Source organism: Lissotriton vulgaris, chromosome 6 (assembly GCF_964263255.1).
Source record: "Lissotriton vulgaris chromosome 6, aLisVul1.2, whole genome shotgun sequence".
Classification (NCBI taxonomy): Eukaryota; Metazoa; Chordata; class Amphibia; order Caudata; family Salamandridae; genus Lissotriton; species Lissotriton vulgaris.
The window spans coordinates 831,371,969-831,393,764 of record NC_141694.1 but is presented as its reverse complement, the minus strand read 5'-3'; the positions used below and the strand labels follow the sequence as shown (position 1 = coordinate 831,393,764).

The 21,796-nt window shown below is 42.6% G+C and overlaps 1 protein-coding gene across 2 annotated transcripts in view; it reads left to right on the top strand.

Moving 5' to 3' along the window:
• The window catches only part of SFT2D1 (SFT2 domain containing 1), a 222,664-nt gene that overhangs the window by 119,553 nt on the left and 81,315 nt on the right, over positions 1-21,796 (top strand). For both annotated transcript variants that reach the window (XR_015296488.1, XM_086925296.1), the window contains exons 2-3: positions 1,829-1,915; positions 7,002-7,087. Coding sequence is in view for 1 of the 2 variants with exons in the window: in XM_086925296.1 (XP_086781422.1) it covers positions 1,829-1,915; positions 7,002-7,087 (173 nt within the window). In the remaining variant the exon portion in view is untranslated. The remainder of the gene's footprint in view (positions 1-1,828; positions 1,916-7,001; positions 7,088-21,796) is intronic.

Sequence of the window (21,796 nt, the reverse complement as noted above, 5' to 3'; positions counted from 1 at the left end):
TCTTCTGGTTGCCTCTACGCTGTCTCTTCTTTTAAACTATTTGTTGTGTTTCCTAGCTCATTCTACTTCCTCTTAATAAAAATTTATAAAGCACTCTATGTCCCTAAGACATCAAGGCGCTGCCATCAGAAACCACCATGAGAGGAGCAATTAAAGGAGGGGGATTACAGCTAAGTTTTCAGCATCTTACGGAAGGCCATATGGGCAGTAAGACTAGCAATGTGGATAGGGAGAGTATTCCACAACTCGACAACCGCAACAGAAAAGGTTCAGCCACCCCACCTCACTTTCTGAGCCCTTGTAAGAATGATTTTTTTTTTAAGGAAGAGTATCACAGCTGCCTTAGAGTACCATTGAAAAGCTAGCCTGAAGGCAAGAGATTCCTGCTGGTGCAGGGCTAGATGGACCATGCATAAAACTTTAAATTTCTCCTGCTTCCTCACTGACTGATGCTTGGGAATGTTCAGTATCAAATGGGCAGCAATCATCTGTAGGTGATTAAGAGAGGTTTTATTGATATTCAAGTAACGGGCATTACAGTAGTCGAATGGAAATGAATGCAGTGAGTACTGTTCTATGGCCCACCGTAATAAAAGGAAAGATTTTTTTCAAAATGTTAAATATAAAAAACATGTACTTGTAATCTATCAACAGGTGTATCGAAAGTGAGTGCCTTATTAAAGAGAACTCCAAGATTTTTAACAGATGCAACAGGTACAAGTACGGGGGCGCAAGATACTGCCACCACAGCTCTGACCAAACGGAATGCTGAGGCCCTAACACCAGGAGCTTAGTCTTCCCCAAATTCATTTTCAGCCAGATTTCCTACATCCACCAGGTCCCAATGTTCACCATGCAGAGTTAAATATTTTCTTCCCCAAAAATCATATTGTCTGATACAGAGACAATAATCTGAGTATCTTCAGCATATGACCACACTTGGAAGCCAAATGACCACACCTGATTTGCCAGTGTTTCCAAGTACAAATTAAACAAAGTTGGGCTGAGCGAGGACCCAGCACAGGAGGCTGCAGGGCTCAGCCGTAAAATCCCCACAACTGACCGTCTGAGTCCTATTAGTGAGAAAAGAACTCCGTAAACCCAGTGTGATGTCCTTTGCCCTCGCCTGCCACAAACGTAGCAGGCTGGAGGGGTGGAGGGACACTATTTCTGTCCTGTTCTACCTCCAAACAGTCTCACTTTATGCTACTGATACCACCAACTGCATCCAGCCTTTTCACATACCTCTCGTTTGGGTAATTAAACAATGCCAATTAAATTCTCTGTACTAATTGATAACCGCAATTCTGTCCAAGAAACTGGTTCAGTGAATGGGCGAGGATCAATAGAAAAACTATAGCTGCGTCTGAACTGAGGTGGCGAAGTGAGCTAAGGAACGGTGATGGATTCAACCCAGATCTGTGGCTGGGGGTGAGTGTCTGAAAAGTCTCAGCACTTCATTTATCATCTCCTTGTGTTTGCAAAAAACGATATTTACCAAAAAAACCTCAGCCCTATCAATTTCTGTATATTGATGGAATATGCGCGTTGTGCGCTCTATAACCACTATATATTTCATTATTTGCATATAATGCTACATGCCACCATTGTAAATGCCCTTGGGTGTCTTAGTGTTTAGGTAGGCATCCCATCAGTCTATTGGATGCTACAGTTAAATAGGAATTCACACTGATTTGAGAAGGAATTCTTTTGAGATGTTAATATAGAAAATTTACGGTGGATATTGCTGAAATCTACATGGAAATCATCTGATTGCTGTCTCTTGTCTTCTGTAATGAACTTTGATCTTTTTTTTTGTTCTTTTTAGATTGTGGATTCTACATCACTTAGTTTTGGCACTAGGGTGAAATGGTTTGCCATATGTTTCATAGCTGGAATTGCATGTTCTTTTCTTGTAAGTATATATATTTTTTCGATGGACATTAACAAATATAATGAGCGATTAATTACTGCATAACAGTTGTTAGTTATACCTGTTTTAGACACCTGCTGGATTATATGCACTCAAATATTGCATCAAATAACCTTTTTTGCAGTTGCCTAAAGCCTATCTTTACAAAAGCAGACAGTATATTTTGATATTAACCTTCAGAATGCCAGATTTTATAAACAAAAGTAGCACAGTGATTCCATTAATGTGGAGGGAAGTGTAATTACCTGGGTGTGAGGCAAAGTCTTGGAATGTGGATTGGTTGGAAAGAAGAGAGGTAGAATATAGCCTTCTAGCCCGTTGTAGCGGCTACACCAACTATTAAATGCCTTTAACAATGGAGCGGAACTTTAATGCTGGTATAGCCCAGGTACGGAGGGCTATAAGGCTATCGGAACACTCTGCCATTAGAGGGCAGAATGTTCTTACAAATAAAACAAAGTTCTCAGTAAGCTTGAAGTGATTTCAATCCCCTCAGGCTAAGTAAGGTTTTTGTTGAAAGCAACCACTATGAAGGACAACATTGGAATGTTTGTCAAGTTGACAAACAAATGCTTTTAGTTGTAAAAGTTCCCCATACCATGCTTTTACTTTAATGGCGGCCACACCCCTTTCTTTAGACACAGCTCGGCTCGTCTAAGGAAAAGGGTACGGCCAACATTAAAGTGTAAGTGCGGCATTGAACCATTTAGATTTTTCATTAAAATAAATAGTTTTAAAAAAATGCAGCCATGTTTGGTGCAGCAAGTAAAGCAAAGTTACGTCCACCACTATCAGCATGGCTTGCCGTGCTATGTAATAAAAAAAATAACAGAGCATATCGTGCCTGCAACCTCCAGCAGGAATAAACCATTAAACAAAATGGTGCTCGGAGGCTGTAATTAAAGTCTACCGAGCAACAACACATGTAAAAGGGGGTGTCCTCATGGGAGGTTACAAATGAAGACAAGGCGGTACTAAATAGGGACTAACAAGCCTAGTAACGAATCAGAAGCCAGCGTTAACGAAGGACAATAACACAAGCCAGTGAAAAATATGCGCGAAGAGTGGACGGGGATTCAATTCCATGCTCTAATACAGCATGCCTCGCAGAGCAGCGCATCTGCTCCCCAGGCTCCACCTAAAAACACTTTGCAGCTTGATATCCTAGCCAATTGATAAGTAAATAATTAAGAAGAACAGGACAGGCCAGTTCATAAAATTATTTACTGGTTGCAAATTGTGACCAATTTTTTACAGCCAGTTTTAGTACATCTGACCCTATGACGGTCCTTTTATTAGGATAACGAATATTTGGGAATGTCCCTTCTTCAGACTTCACATTGTTAATGCTACATTCTCTATACTTTATTTAAATCACTGATCCCCATTGGGAATTAGCCAGTTCACTAAATGTTGTGTTTGAAAAGACGTGCAGGGCAGGAGACCAGAAGGGTGCTTTCAGCTATTTGTGAGGTTTCGTTCCATACCTGATAGCTTAAGAAAGTACATGTAGAATCACAATATTACATTAAATATAATGCAGGGGAATGAGGGAGTGATATGATAATTTGTTTATTTTCCGAATATTTACTCTGAGGTCTCAAAACGTAATTTATGTTTCTGCTTCATGACTAACTAAATAAAAAGCAAGTCATTAAAAAGGAAATGAAAAACCAGCAAAGCAGGTAAAAATTCTCAAAAAGAGCCAGATTCATAAAGCCATGCATACCTGAGTGAAATTTGGTGTGCTCTTAGCAATCCAAATGTGTCCGCCTCAGGGAGTCCCGTTCCACACCAGATTTTTAGAATATCCCCTCCACATGAATTTTTATGTAATTAATCTATATTGCTCCCACTTAATGTTAAGTTTGCCTGAAAATTTGACATAGATCCAGCCTCTTAAATTTAAACTGAACTGTACTTGTGTAAGAATATCTCGGGTATGGTGAGAGGGAAGTTGTGGTCTTTTCAAGGTGGATCGACCCCCAAATGTTGGTGAATGCACAGGAGCAGAAAAGCCTAAAAGCCTTCTTTGTCAATGGACTCATACGTGTACTTTTGATATATAATGGAGCATACTTGTAGACAGTATTATGTTGTTGCTATATTTGAAAACATTTTTATACCTTGTAATTTGTGAACATATTGATGATTTCGAATCCTTCATCTTTGGATAAGCAAAATGTCTGTGGTTATAGGTTTTTATCTTTTTATTTTCTTCACTGCATTCTAAGAATTGAAACGTATGTGCAAGTTAGTGTAAATGATTTGATGGGATGGTATTGTGTACATAAATATCACTGACTATTCTTAAGCTCTTTATATGTTCCGCCTTCACTCCATATTACTAATGTAGGAGGATACTATCATGACATTCGAAAATCTAAGGATAAACTATCTAAAAAAAATTTTAAAAAGTGGAAAGAGCTAAGTAACTTAGCTTACTGAATTTATCAAAGTGAAAAGAAATGAAAACAGTTAAGTCACTTTCAAATGAAATAGATGTGACAGTATAATGAATGCTAGAATTTGCAATGGGATATCTATCCGCATGGGGCAGTACTACTGCTGTGTAGAGCACTAAATTATGTAGTATTATATCCAGAGGACGTTTAAATATCAGAAATCGATGTGGGTTTGTTTTATTCTTGTTAGTTAGAATAATATTTTGTAGAATCTTCAGAAAAATGAATAATTAAATGAAACACACATGACCCATAAGGGACTTTTAAATATATTTATTGAACACTTAATTTACTGAAAAATAGGAATTGGGAATAATTTGAATAATAGTCTGAAGTAGTTCACTCTAAGCAAGACAAATACCTACAAGGAAAGTTGCATGCGTTTGACTAGTCTGCATCTAAAAAGATAGGGAGATTGTTATTTTGAATTTACACAAAATATGTATTGCTTTGAAAAATAAAAGGTTTTTAAAAAATGAAAAGAAAAAAACCTTCAAATAAAAGTTACTTATGTATACTTGGTTCCTCTGTGGAAAAGATGCAGTAACAACGTGCCATGCCTTATGGGGTTGAACCTTGAAAAGCCTGTGAAAGGCAAGGCTGCAAAGGCCTTTGTAGCCATATTGAAAGTGGGCGTCACCCACATATTTGTCTTGGGTACTTAAAAAAATTCTATGGCATGCACACAAGTGCCTTATTGGCTTCCACAACCACTGCCTAATGCAAGTTAAGATAGCAAGTATTGTTTTAAAAGTTAGTTGTTTCCGTTTGACAATATGACTATTTTAATCAGTGAAAACCACCTCACAAGACACTGAAGATTTGACTGTATTTCAAGTCTTGCAGTATGAAAACCTGGTCTGTTGTCTTGGAATACGATTAAGTGTAAAAGAGTTACTGCTTACATCAAACCGCCAAACGGAAGTCATAGCACATTTGTAGCAACCATTTGGGGTAGAAGATTCCATGCATGGCTGATGGTGCCGGTTTTCTGAGATTGATATGGGACTTCTCTTATGATAGTCTTTATAAAAGAAGAATCCTTAACGTTTCTTCTCCCTTTAAGAGCAAAATGGGTTTAGTAATTTTTTTACATGAAACTCAAAACATTGACCGCAGCACAGCATGGCTCGTACTACAAGAAGTGCCCTGACGGAGCAACAGGCATGTGCGCCCACTTTGTGTGCCCCAGGTCACTTTGGAATTACAGAAAGGGCTGCAGATGCTTGTGTGGCCCCAAATATAATACTGATAGTATGGTGCTCTCTCAAGAGGCCATGCCCTCACACTCCCGTGCAAATGAAGGAATCTCTTCGCCTCTGCACCTTTGCTGTATTATGGACGCGGGCGCAAAGGCAAAGAAGTTGTCATGACTGTACTGTCAGTGAACCCCCTGATGGCATTCCTATGGAGGGGGTAAATGAGGCCCCATGGACCCCCTCCCCCCAGACATCCCCTTGTAGGTGGATGTAGTCACTCACTCTACCCGTCTACAAAGGGATCTCTAACCTGTCCGCAAAGTGCAGGCAGGTTGCCACCTGCACAGTGAAAGATTAAGCGCCTTTGAAGCAGCGGCTCCGAATTTCACTTGGATGCGCTTCCCCCAGGACAACACTAGTTTGTGACTGCCGTGAGGGCAGTACATCCTCGGTAATGGGCACATTTTCCCTGTTCGCGCATGGCGCACCTATTCAAAGGCACCTTCAGGAAAGTGCGCCATATGTGTAATAAGGGCCCATATTTGAGAACTCTCTGATGGCTCCTAGTGACGCAGGGAACCAAATCCAACTTTCTGCACACCATTTGCAAAACCTTTGTGGCTAAATGTATACAGGGAGGGCACTTTTGTGAGTAAATTTGCAAATCTTCTGTTCTATTATTTTATTCATTATTGTTTCCCAACAGTTTTTTTTACTGCAAACTATAAACGATGCCGTTAAAATGCCATTTACATAACTGTACACCAAATCCAAGTATGACATCAAATTTCCACTACGCAATAACCTTACTGCCGATAAACCTAGACCCCAATCACTATTTGTCACGTCCCATTCCACCCAGATACCTTAAAGGAGCAGGCCCCAGACGTATCAGAATCTAAATATCTAAACTTTTAACGAGCAGACGGATTTATTTTGCAATATAGAAAGCAGTTTTTGTTTTGCGTATTTAAAGATAAGGTGACATTAGGCTCTTCTTCTCTCACAGAAAATAGCAATAGTGTTGCTGTTTTACACAATACATTTTTCTATATAAATCTCTTTATTGGCCCTGTGATGTTCCCCTCGTGCGTCAAATTGTAATCTTCTTCCTCTATGTGCCTTTCCAACATGTCATTTGATTGTGTCTTCTGCATTGTTTACTTGGACCGATGTCTGTTTCAATAAAAAGATTCATTACAAAAAAATCTCTTTATTGGATTTAGCAATAAACAATAGCAAACAAAGGTTCATCACCAACACTTCAGTGGCATTAGTTATTGTTAAGAGCTCCAATTATCTGTGGGTTTTTGCAATATCTCTCCCCACTTCGCCCTCCCATTCTCCAGCCTGTTTTACACATTCTTAAATTATTATTTAATTTGCCATCTTTTTTTCTTCCAGGGTACGTTTTTGTTATTTATTCCGAAGGGTGGAAAGACACTGTTTGCACTATTTTACACGCTTGGAAACATAGCAGCATTATCTAGGTAAGTAGGCTTTTTACGCTATTAACTAATACGTAGTCTGTATGAATGTCCATTTTAAACAGTCATCATGAAAAACAGAAGCTTGTTGCACAAATAGAATAAAATAGGAATTAAAAACATTACAGTTAGGTGGTGTCTATCTTTACTGGACACCTCTGCCTCGATTTAAAACAACATGACATTGTGAACCCACCCTTCCAGTACATCTAATTCCATTTTTGACATTGTGAATCCACCCTGCCATTACACCCTATTTAAAAGCTACCACAATTCACAGCAGCTCTTAAAACACATTGTTTCGAATTGTAATGGAGTTTTTTTAAACTTGAAAAAATAGCGTTTCAGTAAATAAAATTAATAATAACAAGCATCTGCAATGTAATAAGTAGTTTGAGCTATTGGCATTGTAAATGATAATGACTTTTATTTATGGTTTTTAAAACATAAGTAAAAGGCATTGTCATTTACAATGCCAGTAGCTCAAACTCTTGCAAGTCCATTTTGCATTCCAAATGATTTAAGGCATCGTTGAGTTGTCCCCTTCTGTCTCCCATGGCCCCTTCAGAGATCCTGGTTTACTACAAGTTACATAAACAAGCTGGTGGTCACAACTGCGAATGAGCAGTTAGAGAAACTCATTAAAGAAAATAGTGCTTGCAGACTAAAGTAGACACACTGTGTAACAACCAAAGTAAAAGGGCCGGCATTTACTATGGACAATGGAACAAGCCTCTGACAAATATTGGTGGAGAATGGGCGGGGCTTCACATACATACTACTCCAATACAGCACGGCTCCCAGAGCAGCGCACGCGCTGCCCTGGCTCGACCTAAAAAGACACTTAAAAAAACAGAAGTATATTTTTTCCATTTTAATAATGATTCGCTTTATATAGACCACTGTGAAAAGGAGGTGGAGATTCCAGTATGAAGGGAAGAAAGAAGAGAATGGGTAGCTAAAGCAGATTAGAGTTAAAAGTTGAGATTTTATAATTAAACATTATGCGACCAATGTATTTTTCAGATGTATCTGCATAGCTGCCTCTAATCCAGAACCACGAAGGTTTGTAGTAGGGAGGGTAGGAAGAGGCAGAGAAGTATCCCCATGTTGCAAACGTGAAATAGAGACCGGAAAAAAATGATATTCTAAAAGGGCTACAATGACTTGGCAAGTTTAGATGGACTGGTCGAGGTCCAGACTGGCTGATGTTGAGATGTCGTGACTTAGAGCTGGTATATCATGAGGGCTATCCTAGAGCCACTGAACTACTGTTGAGTGTTTGAAGATCTATCATTCTGTATCGAAGGGTTTTGAACAATTGCAAACTAATTTTTGCTGCAAACCAACGATTTAATTTACTCCCAAATCCCATCGGCGCCACTGTATTTTCATTTAGAAGTGTTATCAATAGTAAATGCTTTTTGTAATTTTATGTCATCATTGTAAGGTAAATGTTACTTGCAAAACTCTTCTGTACTCTTTTTCTTTATGGATATATATATATATTTTTTTTTGTTCAGAATTTCTTTTATGATTAAACATTTAATTTTACATTGCTGTTGTTTCCCCTCTACATTTTCTAATGTTGCCTGAGAATGTTTCAGGCAGAAGTTAAAATATTTACATGTATGCAGACGAAAATTTGCCAAACATCAAAAGTAATGCCACGCTCGAGTAATGATTTTTACAATTGGAGAGGGCCTGAAATTGGACTCTTTCAGAAAAATGGGGCTCATCACCGGAACAACAAAAGTAAAAGCAGCACATTCCCTGACAATATCAACGAGGTTGTCTAGAAAATTGAAATGCCATCTCGAGATTTGTTTTGTTGACCCTTCGATTTTGACACTTGCTGGACATTGAGACTTAGTCACCAGACCGCTGGGATGGTGTGCTTTGTGTATGTTGGCGTTTAAGTTTTGTTAAGTGAGTCCTTTTATGGCTGCCCCACTGTCCTGACATGCCCCTTAGGACATTCAACTGATGGGTAAATGTAAAAATCAATACTAGTTTGGGCAATATGGGACCGTAGGAGGGATGCAGACTCTCCGATCATGTTTCGTTTATGTGGGACTATGACATGAACAACCTCTCCTCTCAAAACAAGCTGAAATGTGGGGTTAGTGGCACCTAATAAGAATAGATAAATTGGCCTCAAGCAAGCTAATCTGTAATCTGGTTGGCCACACTAGTTTTTATGTCCTCAAATTTGACTATTGTGATAATGGCAATATTGAATGAAGCGTTTTTGCATTAGAGTGCCAGGGCCCATCTCATCTCTTTTGTTTTCTCTCCATGCCTTTCTTGCAGTGTATTTCCAAAGGGATCAGGGAAGGAATATGATTAGATGGCATAATAAGTCATCAGGTATGACATTCTGGGACTGATGATCTCCGGCTTTAGAAGTCGAGGGATTGAGGCAGTCCTGTCTACTGGTGAATCTTTGCTTCAAAGACTTGCACAGATCTGGCCATCCCAGTTTCATGACGGAGCTGACCTAAGGCGTTAAGAGTATACACTCTTTGGTGCTGCTGTTATTTTCTGAGGGAAGAACTAGCTACCTGGAGAAGGCAAAATGTCTTAATTCTGAATTTGTTCTACCTTGTCTCAGCACACCATTGGCGTTCGATTGGTTCAGAGTAGCTGACGACTGACATCGAAAATCCTAGTCTGAGTTAGAGATAATGATTCCACTTATAAACAGTGATAAGATGAAAAGGGGTCCATTGCCCAATTCGTTTTTTAGAAAATAATGTTCATAGCATGTGTGGTTCTAGACACTCGTGCACTGCATACTCCTGCCATCTAGTATTGGGCTCAGATATTTGCAGTTTATTTTTCTTCGAAAAAGTATTTAAAGTCCTGTGGTGTGGTGTGACGGATCCCTTGTTCCACAATGCTCATGGGCTCCATTTTAGATTGTTTTTACCACCGTTGGGTTTTGCTTGTACACCGTGAAGCATCCGAGTATGTCGTTCCTTAAAGATTTCTGGGCCCACACAGTTCAATTTCGGCATCAGTGTTTTTATAAGAAAAGGCTGTGTTTGAAAAACTTTGTGTGGCTATACTCTTCTTCAGTGGACCGCTGACTACTACACAACACCAAGGGTCTGACCATGCTTGTGAGAAGTTGGCCTGGTATATATTGTTCACTATTCTATTCTACGATCCTCCAATGCCAACCTATTGACAGTCCCTGGGTTTAGACTTAAAACCCGTGGGGGCAAATCCCTGGCGGTACTAGGTGCAAAAGCCTGGAATGCCGTCCCCCCACACTTAAGAGCACTGGCTAAGGAATCAGAATTCCGTAAACAATTAAAAACCTGGATCTACAACCTTCCAGACATAACTGCCAGAGCACTAGTGTGATTCCGGTCCTGGTCACTCCAAGCAGTAAGGCAACTTTGACATCAGGTTGACCACACATTGGCGCCGAGATGCTCCCTGGAGCGATTGTAGCGCGGTATAAATGGGCAATTACATTACATTACATTACATTACTAGTGAGCACCTTGCACCAGTCCAAACAACCCTTATGGTGATAGTTGTAAAGTCAACCTTATAGACCAGCTATCCTAGGGGTAGCATGGACAAAGCAGTCTTAGGCTAAACTCAAGAGGGCATGTGAAGCCAGCTGTTTTACCATATGAAATCCCTTTAATACCAAATGAAAGGACACCACACAAGATATATATTGACAATATATATGTATTTATTTCTAAACAAACCCCTGAACATTTTATGAGCACAGAAGCACAAGTGCAAAACAAGTAACTTAATAGAATAGACAAAGGTTGCACAATTATGGATAGGGCGGGGTGGCCCGTCAAACCATATATTAAAAAAGTGGTGTAAGTACCACGACACGAACAATGGTAAGGCCTAGGACCTTGGGAATCTCTTGGGCTACACTGAGCTAACAATAGTTAGGGAGCAGGAGGCCCACGGGAGGAGTGTGCAGTGTCTAAAAGCACACGAGTGTACACATTGAAGTCAATGGGTGCGTAAAAGTTATAAAGGTAAAGAATTAGGAGCCTTCCGACTGGAATAGAACTTAACCACTTGAAACTAGGACACTAGGGATGTAAACCTCTACAGGAGCACTGTAGTACTCGTGTTACCTAACCCACAGGAAGCGGGTGCACAGGTTCAAAAGTGTGTCGGGTTTCGTCGTGGAGATCTATGGAGCCTTGGAGTAAAGATGCTGCAGGCGGCCAGAAGAGAAGAGTCCGGGTGGATCCAAGGGTGAATCGAAGATGTCGAGGACCTGAAAGCAGAGGGGACAGAGTCTGGGTCACTAGCCAGTGACCAGCGTGGAACCAGGATGGAACCAGGCGATGTCGGGATGCGATCAGGTGCTGATGGGAAGCTTGTCTCTGCAGCCACGCGGTCCAGGAGTCCTAGACGACGACCAGGATGGAGTCACGAGCTGTCCCACGAAGGCTCTCGCTGTCGGCGGTGTCTGCTTCAAGATTGGAGGCAACAAGCCTTGGCAAAGGCAACCCATGCAGGAATCGATGTAGGCTTCTTACTCTGACCAGCAAGGTCTGAGGGGCTGCTTCTTTTCAGGGAAGCAAGGGCCAGTCTGGAGAAACCAGACCAGCAGTGTAGTTTCTCGGGATCGTCGCCAAGATGGCCACTAGCCAACTGGCAAGTGACCGGGCAGACGCGTTGAGCAGGAAAATGCAAAAGGGCCCCACGCAGAACTCGTGGAGTGTGCAGGGCTGATCTTCGTGCAGATGCTGTTTGGGGCTGGGGCTTCTCAATCCCCAATGCACAGCTTCAAGGGGACCTCGGGGGCTGCACAGTTAGCAGGTCTCAGACTTTTCAAGATTGCCGGTCCCACGTCGCCTCCACGAGTCTCAGCTTTGCAGGGACTGTGGATCGGGCTGTTGGATGTCTGGGAATCCGGTTCTTGTCAGGCTCTGGGCTCGGGCTCCGGCAGGAGGCAGCAGCAAAGCAAGTCGTCGATCGCTGGATGGTGCCTGCCTGTGCAGGGTGGTCACTCCTTGACCACAAGGTCTGATTAGCAGGCCCACAGCCACATTAAGTCGAAAACCAGTGAAGCAAAAAGTGGGGTGACCATAGGAAAGCAGACCCTGCTCTCCTACAATGCTCTTTATGGACTACTTTTCCTCTCACATCCATGTTAATCATAGATTGTAGATCGGTTGGGCTGGGTCATGGAACAGACACCTTTCCAACATTGTATTCACTGCATGTGGAAGTGCTGTTGGTCAGTTAACCATGACTTCTGCAATCTGTGCCTCTACGTAGATCACAAAGGTGCCTCCTGAAAGGCCTGCCTAACCTTGCGCTCAAAAAAGATCCTAAGCTACTGCAGAGAGAAACACTTTACACATTTTTAGAGAAGAAGATCCTTTTGACGATGAGGAAGGGGAAACATAATTTCATATGGGATTCTGTCAAACCAGCCAAGGGGAGGAAGTCAAACTGACACCAAAGACCACTGGTCCTTGATCCAAGAAGACTCCCAAGGTTGTAAATACTACATTAGTTTCTCATAGACATGTGACCAAAAAACGGTTGCATTAAAAGCCACACACACAGGTAGAAACAGCACTTTTGCTGGAGATGGACATTGAGTTGATAGCACCGAAAAATAAACTACTGCCTCCTGGGCATCTGTCACCTTTGGACTCCAGGCTGCACCAAGAGAAGGCTTAAGAGTTGTCTAAGCCTCTGCGGAGGAGAGCCCAGCCTTGTCGGTTTTCAAGCCCAACTAGATCTAAGGGTGTCCAGCCTAGAATTGATGCCGAAGAGGCACCACTGAAGCCATAGATTCTGTCAGTGCTGAATGCTTCGTCAACAGCCATATCTGAAGAGCCACAGACACCAATTCTACGGACACTCCATGAGGAATTTGATGCCAGGCAGAAGTGTCTCTTTAGCATTTTTTTTGCCAGGAAGAACACTATGAAATCACCTCAGCCGAAGCCCTCATTGACACTCCCTCGAAAGAGAAAGCTTGTCTTTGAAGAATAGGCCTCAGGGGCTCATTCAGAGACTGTGTCAAAGATGTATTGGGACAGAGGCACAAACCCTCACCATGTTTCACCACCTCCTCTTCTACTACCTCCCCTCCCCTACCAACCCCAACACCCTGCTCATTTAGGCCACCACCTCTTTTTTTTTTCCCCATGCGTAAAGGAATGCTTCGATCTGCCCACTGAACAGTTAAGGATCCAGTAAAGACTAGAATGGTAACACCTATGGTGCAGAGAAAATACAACCCCTCACCCACATACCTGTCTTCCTCAGGAGTTAGGCCCGACTTCTTGGTGGCTCATATCGCTCTTAAGAGAGCCTTAGTCCAAGCCACAGGTGATCTCATCCCTCTCCATGTCTGATAGAGTAAAGAAAATTGGTGCTGCCAGCGAAACAATGGTGAGGTGACCACATGCTGGAGGGTAGCCAATTCTGCCAGATTCCTCTCCAAGTACTACGGATTTCAGTGGGAGGAGATACAGGAACTCAGTAAGCACATGCCAAACTATTACAGAAAAAGGAGGAACAAGATACTGTCGAAGGGCAAGACATTCTTGAACACCAGCATTTGTAGTGCGCTTGATGCAGCGGTGCCAGCCACCAGGGGCATTAACACCAGCATCCTCCTCAGGTGACACGCTTGGCTTTGCAACTCCAGGTTCATACCCAAAGTCCAGTCTCATTTGCTCAACCTCATGTTCGACTTGGAACGTCTCTTTGGCCGCCAGACTGATGAGATGCTAGCATTTGTTTTTAAAAAGGACATGGGAATTAGCACGCCCATGGGTGCCCTCTGAACTCTAACTACAAGAGCCACTTAGTTAGCAAAACCCCAGTGTAGAAGCCAAGGCTACATCACCACACCAGCCGCAGTCTTACCAAAGATACCAGAACACCTTCCTCCAGCAGAAGTTACACCAGGGGTGCTTCCTGGGGAAACAACAGGGGGAGGGGCAGAGGTGGCTCTGGTAAAGGAACTGCCATCCTTAAACAGTGACTTTCCCCCATCTGTCCCAAATCACACATCACCTATCAAGGAGAATACAAGACTTTCTCTTGTTGATGGGAAATCCTATCAGACCGGTGTGTTATAGTGGTGGTTTGCCACCACTACTGCCTAGAAGTTCTCACAGCTCCTCCAACCATTCCGGCCTGTAGACACTTACTCAACAGAGACCATGCCCACCTTCTCAAGGAATAAGTACAAGTGCTCTTCGCAGGTGTGGCCAGCCCATTTGTGTGGAGGGACCACGCCTCAACACCTTTTGCCCCGTAGGAACAGTGTCTGTCAGGCTGAACAAAGGTCAGCCTGACAGATACTGTTCACTTTCTGTTCAAGCAGCCAGGAGCCAGACATGCACATTTAGCACTGGCCCCTGGCTGCCTTAACTAAACTGTGCTGGGCTGAAAAAGTTACAGCTCCTGTGGGCGAGATGTTCGCAGCTCAGCAAAGGTTGCTGAGGCCTTCCCTCAGTGACAATGGGTAGCGTAACGTATTACCTCGCACCTGTGCGCTTCGGTTTTAAGCCCTGAAGCGCTCAGGGTTGAGTCTCAATCAGTGACACTGCATCAAAGAGTGGAGTGGGGTCAGTAGTCTCACTGACCCCATCCCACTTTGTGTGATGACGTCAGGAATGCTGCCTTCCCTCATTGGCTAACCTTAGGTCAGCCAGTGAGGGAAGGCAGCAGTCCCAAGCCTTCTAGAACCACCGCGGCAGCACAGAGCTGGCTGTAGGTAAGTGTGATTTATTTTCTTTTTAAATTGTTTGGTGCGTGTGTGCAGGCATGTATGAATGTTTGGGAAAGAGTGTTGTGAATGTATGTGTGTGTGTGTGTGTGTGCATGTGTGAATGCATGGTTGTGAGTGTTATATGTGTGTGTGCGTGAGTGTGTGTGTGTGTCCCGTCCACCCGCCTCCCTCCAAAACTTACTGGCCGACACTGGCTCCTCCACAAAGTGGCAATGGAGAGAGTGCCTTCATACCATCAGAGAAAAGATGTTAATATGGGATACCGTCCCTCGTCCAGGATTAAAGCTGTGTTGAAGTAGGGAGACCAGTGGGGAGATAACCTTCGCCAACCGGTTTACCAAAATTTTAGCATAGATTTTCCCGTCACAGTTGACAAATGAAATCGGTCGGTAAGAACCCGGGAGCTCTGCCGGTTTTCCCTTCTTCCTTAATACCACAACACTGGCTTCATCCCAGAACTGAGGTGCTTGCCCAGTGTGTGCTGCACGAAAGGTTGCCAACAGATCGGTTTTAATATCCTGAAAAAAGGCCCTATAAACCTCACCAGGAAGCTTTTCTGGTCCCACAGCCTTACCAGTCGCCATATTATTAATAGCCATCTCTAACTCCTCCATTGTAATAGGGCTATCCTGTATCTCTACCTCCTCCTGATCTACCTGCACCAAATCATCTTGAATTCACAAATTGCTTGTTGAATCCCGCGGCTTCTGCTCCGTATATAAATCTGTATAAAACCTATGAAAAATTGTAAAATTCTATTGAGGATCATGAACCGTACTTCCTACAGCATTTTTAAGACCAGCAATTTTATGAGCGGCCTCCTTCGAGCGAAACCTTAACGTTAAGCATCGACCTACCGCCTCACCATACTCATGACATTCCTTTTTATAAATTAAATATTTCCGAGCATTTTCCTTGTTCCATAAAAGATTAATATTATCCCGACATCTAGCTGCATTAGTTTGAAGATCAGCAATATCATCATGAAGCGATATCCCTAGAGCAAGGTTTTCTTCCGACATTCTCAATTTAGTATATAATTCCTGTAGTTATAATTTTGCTTTCTTTTGATAATACAACCCAAAACTCAGGACTTCCCCTCTAAAGAAAGCTTTAAAAGTATCCCAAAGACCCGCAACTGCCTATTATTATAAAAAAAAAATCTGTAATACATATCTGCATGTGCTCTCTAAAAACACTATCAAGCAAAAGCTTCCTATCGAATGAAAACGTTTTTTGGATTCTAACTACAAAATGTGAGGGGATTTCTAAGACTATTGGTGTATGATCAGAGGTAGGAAGACCTACGTATAAGCATTGCTACTTACTTTTTATGGCCACGGCTGTAGCACGCCTTTGTGTAGCCGCCTCGTGGATGCAGCCCGAAGCTCCAGCTTTCGAAATGTGGCGAGCCCGGATTTATAGTATATTTAATTTAGAGTTTAGTTTGTATTCGGTGAAAGGGCCTACGAAACGGAAAATGGGTATTTATGTTTGGGGGCACTTTTTGACCATATGAATATGTGAATATGATTTCTGTAAGATGACTGTATTTAGGTTTTTTTTGTATTCTTTTTTGATGTCTTGTATACTGTGAATATTTGTTTGTCTATGTGATACTGTGGATTAACAAAAATATATATATAAAAAAAAAAGACATTCATCTAGACAGTTTATTCAGTTCAGACTTTCAAAGAGACAATTTTCAGAAGACTCAGCCATAAGGAGGGTTCTTCTTTATTTCTTTTTTCTCTTTTTTTATCAACTTTTTTATTTAATCATTACCAGCCAATGTTGTAAACAGCAAAGGAAAATTACTTATATTTTAGAAAGAACAGTGAACATCCATTTATGTTATCTAGACCGAGAATACGACTGCTCTGAGGTAGCATAACCTATACTATAATCAATTTCCTCAACATTCACCTCTCACCTTTTCCCTAACAGGTTAACTTCCCAAGATTTCTATGGGAAATGAGTACCTCATTAAGTGGGGAGTTATGTCCCGAATTGATTAGATCTTGCCTGCTTCAGCACAAGTGCTCACAGTTGCAAGAGATACTGTATACAACAAAGGGTATGCAGCAGGCCCATTCCTTAACATTAGTTGGCTTAATTGTCAGGGTTATATGCTGCCTCCTAATTGGCCAGCACCTGCTGACTTCACTTCCTGTTCATTTGGCTGCAGCACAGACCAAGTACTGGTAGTGTCAGCTTGATTGCTGTCCTTCCGCTGATCACACTGTGATTGAGGTACTTCTTTTATTTTTCTTTCTTCCCTGCCGACCTTTTTGAAGCTCTTGCCATTTGTAGGTATGCTTTATTATGCCCCACACACTTCAAAGACGCCCTTTTCTCCTTTGAAATGAATGTTTATTGTGACAACAGAGGTGGTCTGCTTTTATTTTGACAACAGATCTGCTTCCAAATGTAACCTCACTGAGACATGGATGTGGGCGCAATTGTATTCTTTATGGGATAGGATTTTTTTGCCACATGACACTTTTATTTTATTTTCACACATTGGGAGAGTAACCAATTAGCTCAGAATCACAGAGGTGTTGTGCCTAGACCAAACAGGTATTGGCAAAGCCAATAAGTCTCAACTTTTAGACTATTGGCTCTGCTATTGCCTTTTGTTCATGCTGTACCTTACAGGCATTGCTGACTTTCGCAATGATATGTGGCCATGCTACATAGTAGTGTGTCTGCTATGCAGCATGGCTACAAATAATAGTGATAAAATAGGACAATGATGCATCCAGCACTATAGCACTTTAACAAAACAAAAACAAGTGGTTTAGCCCTGGCTGCCTCATATTGCTTTTTCAAAATTAGTTTTGCCCACACTGCAAATCATCTGCGCTGCTGTACTGCCTGGCTACAAAACATTGCCAAAGCCAATAGCTCTCATAGGTGAGACCTACTGGTTTTGCGGATGCTCGTTTAATTGTGCTGAAAAAGAGGTTGCAGCTGTTTCAAATGCCAACACACTGGTGATTGGGGTAGGCTTTCACTGGGACTGTGTTAAACACAGAAACCAGGAAGTGTTGAATCTGTAGCATCTGGAGATGGGACTTAGAAGCATTTATAGTGAATCCCAGGCAGTGGAGCAGGGAAGTCACTGCTAGAGTGTGAGTAAGGCTTTGCTGGCTGCTGCCATTGTTAAGCCAATTGTTGAGCTAGGGAAAGAAGCCGCCCCTCACCCCTTGGTAGATAGGCAGCCACCACTCCTAGGCACTTCGTGAACACCTTGTCATAAGAAATGTCTTTCTTATGACATTTTGATGTTGCATGTCAAATGCAATTCTGCCAAAACTTGTCTGATGGTTACCTTTTAGAAGAATTATGGTATTTTTTCACACGGAGTCTTTTCAATTTTTTCTTCCTCTCTGGGGTTTTCAGTACTCTGTGTGGTTTCTCATCCATTTTCCCCTCTTCTGACGTCCCACCATTGGCCGTTTTGTGCGTTTTAACATGGAGTTTGAATGACCATGCCAGTGCCTCACCTATGTCTGCTGTACTCCTGTTTCTTCTTTATCACCCTCCTAAACAAGAATCTACTTCCCAACGTTACTTCCGATCATTGCTGTGGAGCAGGGGCCAAGTTAATGTGGGATTCAGTTTAATCTGTGCCTAGGCGCTACTCCCAACTTGATTTAGGTACTATTTTTTTTCTCTCCTGCCACTCCCCAGCCCTGCCTGCTGCTCCCTCCATATCTGTGGCATCTTAGTTAGCACCAGCAAATTCACAGGCTGAAGAATCTTTAGTAAAATAAGTTTCACTGCAACAAATCCTCAAGCCTCAAGTTGTCTCCAACAAGTATTCTAATGTAACAGAATTTTTTTTGTTTCAACTTGTTAGATTAGTCTGAATTAGTGGAAACATTGTCGCTACAAAATATTTTCAGTTTGAAACATACACTAAAACGGATTTTATTTTATTAGTGCACGGGCAGAACAGGACTTTGGAGTCACTGCTTTTCCTCATTTTAACGCACTCCAGAGACTTCCAGCATGGCACGTGGTCCCTCTCAGGTCAAACAGTGAAGCACAGAGTGTCCCTCAATCATTTCACTGGGCCAGTAACAGTACAGCCCTCAAATAATTGTCTTTCCTGGACTCCTCTCTTTGTCCACCATACTGCAGGGGAGGTTCAGCATGCCTAAGAGCAGCTTCAACTTGACAGCCGAGGACAAGCCGTGGAAGCCAAGACGGATGTTGTCGATAACGGAGGCTCTAAGCAGGGAGTTAATACTCTGCGGCGCCCATAGCTCGTCCACAGATTCGAGTTTGGTGTGCAGCCACAACCCAGTGTCTTTCTCCCTCATAGATGCTATTTTCGGACAAGCATTGGTAAAGACAATAGGTCTCGCCTATGCAAGTTCTATTGGGTTTTTCAATATTTTGTTTGCCATGTTGTACAGCGCGTACCTTAACAGAGGATTCCCTTCTCCACCTCCCCTTTCCAATTCTGCCTAGGAATCCTAAGACCATCCTACTACTTCCTAAGATAAACTCTGAGTCAGCCGTGACAACTGACAAACAAGCAACTCACCCACCCCTCTGAGCTTCTCGAGATGAAGACCATGAACACTAAATTTCCTCATTCTGATTCCTTCATCTTGGCCCACTTCTGAAAACCACTTTTGAACTGAAGAGAGAAGAACATAATCTACCTTTTTACTACTGCTGAAACCCAAGTAGCTGATTGGTATATTGGTATATCCCTGCATTTTTAAATTAACTTTCTGACTCAGTTACGAAATGTAGGGAAATAGTTTGTTTAAAGTTTACGTTCTAATGCAGGTGCAACAAAGGAAGTGAATGATAATTGATTGCCACAAACCCAGCAAAATAATGGAAGAATAGCACAAAATGTTTTTCCTAATGAGACTGACACAGCTGCTCAACCTACACTAGCATGTTCATCTTTTGAGTCAGTAATTCTTTATTTAGACCCACCTGCGAAATGAGTATTGCATTCCATAGTTCTGTAAATAGCATATGTTAATATTAACACACTTACAGGCACTCCGTGTATAGGCCTCAGATGGAGGAAGGGTTGAATTGGTTGTGTCTAGGAACACTTTTTACTGATCCACTAAATCTTAAGCTGTAACCTTGGGTTCTGGAGTAGTGTACTACTTGCCACAAAGCGCTTCAATGCTTCGCCGCGGGTAGTAGGCGCTATGTAGGTCAAATTTACAAAAACTTTAATTGGCTCTTTACATTGAGCGAAACGTGATAAAAAAAGAACTTAAATTACCTACTTCCTCAAAAGGAGCAGCCATGCAGATAGCAGTGGAAAGTGTAGGCAGATTTCAGGAGGAACTAGTTGGTCTGGGTCAGTGGTGAGAGGAGTGTGTGAAAGTTTGTTAAACCTAAAGTATAAAGTCAGTGACAGTCAAGACGTGATGGTCACCAGGCCTATTGAGTCTGCCATGTCGCTACCTGCTGTATTTTGAGTCTTGCTTGTCTCCAAATGTGTTCTGCTCTTCTACCACAATTACCCCCATTGTCAGTGTACTTTTCAGTTCTGATAGAGATAACACCATACTGTACCTTGTTTGTTCTTTCATACTCTTAATATTTTTCAGCCATACCTTAGTAGAGATCTGCTCAGTACGTGGCATCAAACTTAACTGAAGCTCCTACCAGGATTACCAATGTACAATACAACATTAGCTGAAAGTTTTATGTTAAAGTCTAGAAAAACTTTAAAAGCTACATAAACTAAAATGCTCCATATCAAACAAACTTATTACTGTACCAGATTATCCTCTACTGACTGCCTTCTAGTTACTTGATCATACTCTTTAACCCCTAAACCCTTCCCATTCTACTTAACCAAGGCATCAGACTGAAAGTCCATGAGCGGCCAGAGAGGTTAAGGACGTCTAACTGAGGCGTTTTTCTGGTTTTTTTTTGGTTAGAGCCTTGAAAGGGTCGGATGACCAGTTTATTGACCTTCTCTTATCCCGTCCCCAGCTCTAAACCTCATCTATACTTCACCTCACCTAATTATATTCCTTCCTCATTATTACCCTATCACCACCACTACCACCAACACCATTACCGGATATCTGCTTACTGGCTGCCTCTGTTGCTTCTGTCTAATCTCCATTGAGAATCACCCTTGGCTGCCTCTTTCCAGTGCATGCCTCTGCTTGCTTCATGTTGCTCTTGGGGCATTTTACTGTAGACAGCCGTGGCCTGCCTGTGACCCTCCTGTGTGAACTGTACAGCCCATCTGTCATGGCTGCCTTCATCCACTGAACACCTTAGGTAATTTCTCCTGTACAGATCTGTGGTTTGTTTCATGCGTGACCCAAGAAAACCTGGGAAAACAGTCACCCAGGCCCTCATCACCAGCAGACTAGACTACGGGAACGCCCTCTACTCAACCAAGCTCCTGAGAGGACTACAACGAATCCAGAACGCCTCGGCACGACTGATCCTCGACATCCCCCGACGCAGCCACATCCCACCCCACCTAAGAGGCCTGCACTGGCTCCCCGTCAACAAGAGGATCACCTTCAAGCTCCTCATTCACGCACACAAAGCACTACACAACACCAGACCTACATACCTCAACAACAGGCTCAGCTTCCACACCCCCGCCCGAAGACTCCGCTCAGCCCACCTCGCCCTTACCACGGTTCCTCGTATCCGGAAAACATCTGCCGGCGGCAGATCCTTCTCCTACCTCGCCGCCAAGACCTGGAACGCTCTCCCTACCAGCCTACAACAGACACAAGACCTGCTGGCCTTCAGAAGACTTCTCAAGACCTGGCTCTTCGATCAGTAGCGCCCCCCCCCCCTTCCTCTCCCCCCCCCCCCCCCCCCAGCGCCTTGAGACCCTCACGGGTATGTAGCGCGCTTTAGAAATGCAGTGATTGATTGACTACGATCCTGCACAAGCATTCTCACATTTGTTTACTCGTACC